The 6,802-nt window shown below is 61.4% G+C and overlaps 1 protein-coding gene across 1 annotated transcript in view; it reads left to right on the forward strand.

Annotated features, from left to right (window-relative positions):
* The window catches only part of MUC2 (mucin 2, oligomeric mucus/gel-forming), a 37,612-nt gene extending 34,223 nt beyond the window's left edge, over positions 1–3,389 (forward strand). The window contains exons 37-45 of the mRNA XM_011380822.1: positions 484–661; positions 902–1,006; positions 1,214–1,254; positions 1,362–1,481; positions 1,571–1,669; positions 2,334–2,462; positions 2,689–2,728; positions 2,953–3,079; positions 3,152–3,389. Of these exons, the coding sequence (XP_011379124.1) occupies positions 484–661; positions 902–1,006; positions 1,214–1,254; positions 1,362–1,481; positions 1,571–1,669; positions 2,334–2,462; positions 2,689–2,728; positions 2,953–3,079; positions 3,152–3,389 (1,077 nt within the window). The remainder of the gene's footprint in view (positions 1–483; positions 662–901; positions 1,007–1,213; positions 1,255–1,361; positions 1,482–1,570; positions 1,670–2,333; positions 2,463–2,688; positions 2,729–2,952; positions 3,080–3,151) is intronic.
* Positions 3,390–6,802: the final 3,413 nt, after the last annotated feature.

Below are 6,802 nucleotides of genomic sequence, written 5' to 3' on the forward strand. Positions count from 1 at the left end.
CATCATCCATCCATCCACCCATCATCCATCCATCCGTCCCTTTACACCTCTTTCCACCGGTTCATCCACCCTTTGCACCACCTGCCCACAGGCCATGTGATGCTCTGTCTAAACCTGAGATGGTGTCTTACCCACTGTGTCATTGTCCTTGTCTCCTGCACATGACCGATTCATTAGCTCTGTTCTGCACAAACCTTGTAGACACGTGTGGTGTATCCGCCACGCGCCCAGCCCGCGTAGGCAAGTGCTGGTGAGCAGGTCACGGTTGTGATGTTGGTGGCCCGGCCCTGAATGAGGACCTCCCCGCAGGCCGGGACCTCCGCGAGTGCCGAGCGGTGGGAGGGCACGGGTTTCCCCACGGGGCCCTCAGTGGGTGCCCCGCACAATGCCTCCTCCCCGCTGACCGCAGACGCGCCACGGTGCAGCCCCGGCACGTGGGGGGTGGACATGTCCTCTCCCTGCTCACCCCCGTCCGCCCCGCAGTTTGGAGAGCACTTTGAGTTCGACTGCAAGGAGTGCGTCTGCCTGGAGGGGGGGAGCGGCATCGTCTGCCAGCCCAAGAGATGCAGCCAGAGGCCGCCCGCTGAGTGCACGGAGGACGGCACACACCTGGTCACGCAGGTGGACTTCACGGACACCTGCTGCAACGTCACCTTCTGTAGTAAGCCGGCCCCGGGGGCAGGGAGCCGTGATGGGGTCCCAGGCTGTGCCCTCCCGTGGCCCCCGGGGTCTCTGAGCAGGGTCCCCTGTGCGCATTCTCACCTCCTTCCTGAGCTAGGCAGCCACAGGGGCTGCTGGGGCCTTGGGGTGTGTGTCCAGCCGAGAGTGGGTGTCGGGGGCCAATGTGCTGCAGGGAGACTGTGGGGGCCTCGTTATCCCTGTGTCCCTCCCTGTCCTCCAGAGTGCAATGCCAGCCTCTGCAAGGAGAAGCCCCCTGTGTGTCCACTGGGATTTGACATGAAGAGCGAGATGGTACCCGGGAGGTGCTGCCCCTTCTACTCGTGTGGTAAGTGGCCAGGGGCGAGGGACAGGAAGGACATCTGGACCCAGGGCGGTCGAAGGACGGGGGGCTGTGGCGTGAGGAGGCTGGGGGGCGGTGCTGGGGCGAAGTAGCTCCCCGCTGGGGCCTCTGATTGCACTCCTGGCCGGTGGCCTCAGTGCCCGTGCCGCCCTGGGCTGTGCGGCTGACCAGCTCCCGTTTTTTTCTCCTAAGTGCCCAAGGGCGTGTGTGTTCATGAAAATGCCGAATACCAGGTGAGCTGGGCACGGCGCGGGGGCGGTAACGGGGAGAGGGCCGAGGGGCGGGCTGGCTGGGGTGCCGTGGGGGTGCCTGCCTCACGCGCTCCTCCCTCTGCCCCAAGCCCGGCTCTCCAGTGTACTCCAAGTGCCAGAACTGTGTCTGCACCAACACCACGGACAGCGCCACACAGCTCCACATCGTGTCCTGCACCCACGTGCCCTGCAGCACCACCTGCAGCCAGGTGAGCCGCTCCCCGCTCCCCGGAGCTCGGGGTGCGGTCCGCCCACGCCCCCTCCGGCCTCTGGTCCTACGGCGCCTCCTCTCTCCCAGGGCTTTGAGCTCGTGGACGTCCCCGGGGAATGCTGCCAGAAGTGTGAGCAGACTCACTGCATCATCAACAGGCCCGGCGGCCAGCACCTCATCCTGAAGGTGTGAGGGGGACTCCTAACACGGGCGGGGTCACCCCGAGCCGGGAGCCAGGCCTGGGACTACGCCCGCGGCCCCGCTGAGTCTCCCGGTGTTGGCACAGCTGTATGAGTGTCCTGGCGGCTGTGACAATTGACCAGAGACAGTGGAGCTGGAATCGGCAGCAACGATCGGCCAGCCCCGGGGGCCGGGGTGCGAGACCGGCCGGGGGCGCCCCTCCCAGAGGCTCCAGGGCAGGGTCCAACCTGCCTCCCCGGCCGCTGGGCCCAGGCACTCCTGGCTGTGGCCGCCTTCGCAGTCTCCGCCTCTTCTTCACGGGGCCCCTCCTCTCCCTGTCTCTGTGAGGACGCTGGTCATTGGAGTTCGGTCACCTGGTAATCCAGGATGACCTCCTCTTGAGAACCTTAACTTAATGACAGCAGCGACGACCCTTTCCCAAATGAGGCCACGTCTGCAGATTCCAGGCGGTAGACGTGTCTATAGACTACAGGCTGATGGCTGTCCTCGGGCCCCTCCTGGGTGTCACCTGCCCGGTGGATCTGAGCTTGCAGGCTGGGCCTCCTGTCTGAGAAGCCGCACGTGGCTGGGCGGTGGGGCTACCAGGTGTGTTCAGGCTGTCTCTCTGGGCCTCCTGCTGGCCTTCACCGAAGTGTCCTCTGTCCCACAGCCTGGAGACATAAGTAATGACCCCGAGACCAACTGCACCTTCTTTAGCTGTGTGAAAATCCACAACCAGCTCATCTCGTCTGTCTCCAACATCAGCTGCCCTGACTTCGACCCTAGTATTTGCCTCCCGGTGAGTGACCCGTCTGGGGTGCTGGCCATGTTTGCTCTGCCGGGAGCCGGGGTCCCCATGTTCTTGGAGGGCTGGTCTCCAGTGCTAGGACAGTGGCTTCAGGCCTGGATTGCAGCTGCCCCAGAGGCTTTGCAGGGACTGCCGCTTCCCACCCCCATGGACCTGGGGCAGTCGGTGCTGGGGGGAGGTCCTGGGGTCTCGCGCTCATTCCTCCCCCACCCCGCAGGGCTCCATCACCTTCATGCCCAACGGCTGCTGCAAGAAATGTGAGTACAGGCCTGGCGGGTGGGCTCCCCGGGCCCCTCCCGTGGGGTCGCACAAGAAGGCGGAGCCCCAGGAGCCACCCTCAGCCGGACAAGGAGTTTGTGGGCTTTGCCTGGGCAGATGAGGTGGGGTGCTTGGGGCGGGGAAAGGGGGCAGTGGCAGGGAGCGGTGGGCCACCTGGAAGGTGTGGAGACCCCTCCCAGAGCCTCGGCCTCCCCGTCCCCAGGCATCCCTCGCAATGAGACCAGGATCCCCTGCTCCACCATCCCCGTGACCAGGGATATTTCAGATGCCGGCTGCAACGGGACGATCACCACCAACTACTGCTCGGGGTCCTGCGGGACCTTCGCCATGTGAGTTTCGGGCCGGCGAGGGGAGGCTGCTGGCCCCAGTGGCGGTGGCCCCTCACTGCGGCCCTCCTCCAGGTACTCCGCCGAGGCGCAGGCCCTGGACCACAAGTGCTCCTGCTGCAAGGAAGAGCAAACCCACCAGCGGGAGGCGGTGCTCAGCTGTCCGGACGGGAGCTCCCGGAAGCACACTTACACGCACATCGAGAGCTGCCTGTGCCAGGACACCACCTGCGAGCTGGTGCGGGCCCAGCGTGCGGCCCCCAGCCGCGCCCGGCGCTCCGGCCCCCAGGCCCTGCGCCCGGGGAGAGGCTGAGCTGGGCGGCTGCTCCCTACCTCCGCCTCGTGCCTACTCCCGCCTGCTGACCCCCTGAGCTCCCTCGCCCCCTGAGCCTCCTCTCTGCGGATATTTATTTTCCGAGCCTTTGTTCAGTCCTTCGCTTTCCGAAATAAACTCAGGCAGAGAAGCTATGCGTGTGTGCTTCAGTTAGTGCCCAGGGGCTGGGTGGGCCACTGCGCACAGCCGAGGTCCAGCTGCTTCCTAGGGGGGTGAGTGCATCCAGACCACCCACAGAGGGCCCCTTGCTCCACATGGGGCCTGGTCACCAAGCTCAGCACACAAGACACAGGGGACACCATGCACGTATGCTTGGCCTGGCTCCAGCAAACTTCGGATCCAAAACATGACCCCAGTGACCACCAGGAAGCTCCCCCGAGAAAGCCCTGTTTTACCCTGTCCTGCTTGAGTGTGTGCAGTGCCCTTGTGGGACTGTCAAGGCGCTGGCGACCCCTCTTTTAGGAAGCCCTCCAGGCCTAAATTCTGAGATGGACTCTCGGGTCCCACTCACAGCCATTTCCAGGGCTGTCCGCTTGATGAGGCTTTCATCCTGCCCCAAGGGGCCCCATAGCTGTGGGCAAGAGAATGTGAGCATGCACGAGCATCTGTGTCTGTGCATGTGTGTGTGCACATGTCAGTATGTGTGCATGTATGAGTATGCATGAGCGCCTGTGTGTGCATGCGTGAATTCATGTGTGTGTGCATGAGTATCTATGTCTGTGCATGCATGAGTGTGCACGTGTGAGCATGTCAGCATGTGTGCATGTGTGAGTGCATGAGCGCCTGTGTCTGTGCATGCATGTGAGTGTGCCTGTGTCCACACGTGTCATGTGTGCATGTGTGTATGCATGAGCACCTGTGTGTACTTGTGAGTGCATGTGTATGTGAGCATGCACGAGCACCTGTGTCTGCATGTGCACGTGTGCATGCATGTGTGTGAGTGCATGAGCACCTGTGTCTGTGCATCCATGTGAGCATGTGTGTGAGCATGTGTGAACACCTGTGTCTGATATGAGTATGTGCACGTGTGTGTGCGTGTACGTGCATGCGCGTCTGTCTGCATGTGATCGCGCATGTGTGTGAGCGTGCGTGAGCACCTGTGTGTGTGTGCATGCGTGCTCACATATGTGACTCGCAAGTGAATGTGCACAATAAAATAGACCTCATTAAGATAAAAAACTTCTCTTTGAAAGACAGTTTTCAAAATGATAAACCGCAGTCTGGGAGAAAATTTTCTAAAATATGTATCTGAAAAGGAGCTTTATCTAGAATACATACGGAACCCCTACGACTTAATAATAATAATACATTAGACAACTCAGCTAAAAATAGGCAAAGATCGCCATGCGAGACGATTGGCCAGGGGCCGGGGGCCGGATGTCCGACCTTCCTGGTCACCTAACAAGGGCACACTCAGCCCTCACGGCGGAGATACGTCGGTGTCCGCATGGTGCCAGGCGCTGGCGCGCGCGGGCGACCAGGACTCTCGGATGTCGCCGGCGGGCAGCAGCCCTGGGAAGTTACGTCTTTCGGAGTGAAACAGGCACCTGCGCGTGACCGGCAGCTCCACGCGTCCGCCCTCGGCGGGCCCACCCGCAGCCCACGGCTGCATGAAGACACGAGCGCCAATGTTGGAGGCAGCATTGCTCAAAGTTCCTGGAAACCAGAACTGATCTAAGTGCCTGTCCACCGCAAGCGGAAATGCTGCTGCCCAGCACGCACAGAGGCGTGAACACGCTGGGGACGCGCAGCGCCGTGCTGACCGGCAGCGGAAAACACGAAGCGCCCACGGCCGCGCCGCGGAGCTCTCAAAACCGCGTGCGCGAACAGAGGCGGAGCAGCGACCTCCCGGGCCAGGGAAGGGACCACCCCACAAGACCGCACACGCGAGCTTTGGGCTGCTCTCTCTCCGCCGTGGTGGGGTATGCGATCGCAGACGATCACTGAGACTGGACGCTTGAGGCGATGTATTTTGTTGCATGTTAACGATACTTTGCTTAAGAACATGAACCTGCTGATGGTGGCTGAAAACTACCGTCATTCATCTGGCTCGTGATTCCACAGCGTGCCGTCTGGGCTGGCGCGTCCCGCATCTGCTGTCCACTGGTGAGTCTGCGGGGCTGGCCTTGGCCGGACCAGCGTGGAGGAGGACACGCTACTGTCACGCCTCCCCTCCCCCCCCGCGGCGCGTCTGCGGCTGCTCCCGTGGCCGTCATAGCCATGCGCACGGCCAAGCCCCGCCCAGCGAGGGCGGGACACCGTCCGGCTCTAACCGCATGCGTCACGCAGACCACCCCAGATGGTGGGAAAGGTGGGGAAGCATGGCCACCTCGCTCCTCAAACCAGAATAATCGTGATGCCAGGATCTCTCAAGAGCAGACAGTTGTCACTCTTGTGAGCAGAGGCAGGCGCCCCGGAGCAAGGCGCCGGCAACTTCTGGGGCCCGCGTTTCTCGGTGGCCGATGCCGCCTTTCATGCCTCACTCGCCCACCTCAGGGAGTGTGCAGTGACTTAAAGCGTTAGCCGGCTTTGAAAAAAGAAGCAGGGCACGTGTCCCCAAGTCCTGACTCTCGGTTCCTCCAAGGGCTGACCGTTCTCCCTGGCTTCTCCAAGGAGCGTGGCTTGTCCAGGCCCAGTGCTGCCAGCGGGTGGAGGGTTGTCTAACTCTAGGGGTCACAGTTAGGAAGCACACGTACCCACAAACATAATCCATGGCCTCCAGCCTAGAATCTGTCATCGAAAGAATTAGGATCGACCCCGCATGTGCCAGCTGCTTTGTTTAGTTTTGAACTGGTTCAAGCACTCGGGTGGGGAGGCTGGTGCCGTCTGGGATGCCCCCGACCGAACCCCAGCGGTCGTAAGCAGGTAGGTTTATCCAGGGATTCAAAGGCGGTTCACTGACAGAAGTCCCCTAACAACGCATCTGGCAGGTGGGCTCTGCTGGGGTACAGTAACGAAAGCCCTCGAATCTCAGTGGCTTATAACGAGGTATCTGTTTCATTCATGCTTCGTGTCTGTTACGGCTTGGCTGGTGCCCTGCCCCACATCTTCTCACTGTAGGACCTGGGGTGACTGAGCAGCTATCACCTCAAGGATGACCACTGGTCACGTGGAGGGGCCCTCCATGGCCTCTGGCTCCCGCTCCTCACGGGATGTGCAGTACTGCCTGTGGACAGGAGGGGGAGCCAGAGCGCTGGGAAACCGCACGGCGACCTCCACGCGGAGGGTGTAGGGAGAAAACCGTTATTAGACGCAGAAAAAGCATCCGATAAAAGTAAACAGCTTGTCTTAATTTTTTTTTAAAAGCATCCTAAGACTGTCTCAGAAGGAAACATTCTGAGTCTGGTAAGGGGCGTCCGTCAAAAAATTGCAGCAAACGTCAGATCCAGTGC

This window comes from Pteropus vampyrus, unplaced genomic scaffold (genome assembly GCF_000151845.1).
Source record: "Pteropus vampyrus isolate Shadow unplaced genomic scaffold, Pvam_2.0 Scaffold405, whole genome shotgun sequence".
NCBI lineage: Eukaryota > Metazoa > Chordata > Mammalia > Chiroptera > Pteropodidae > Pteropus > Pteropus vampyrus.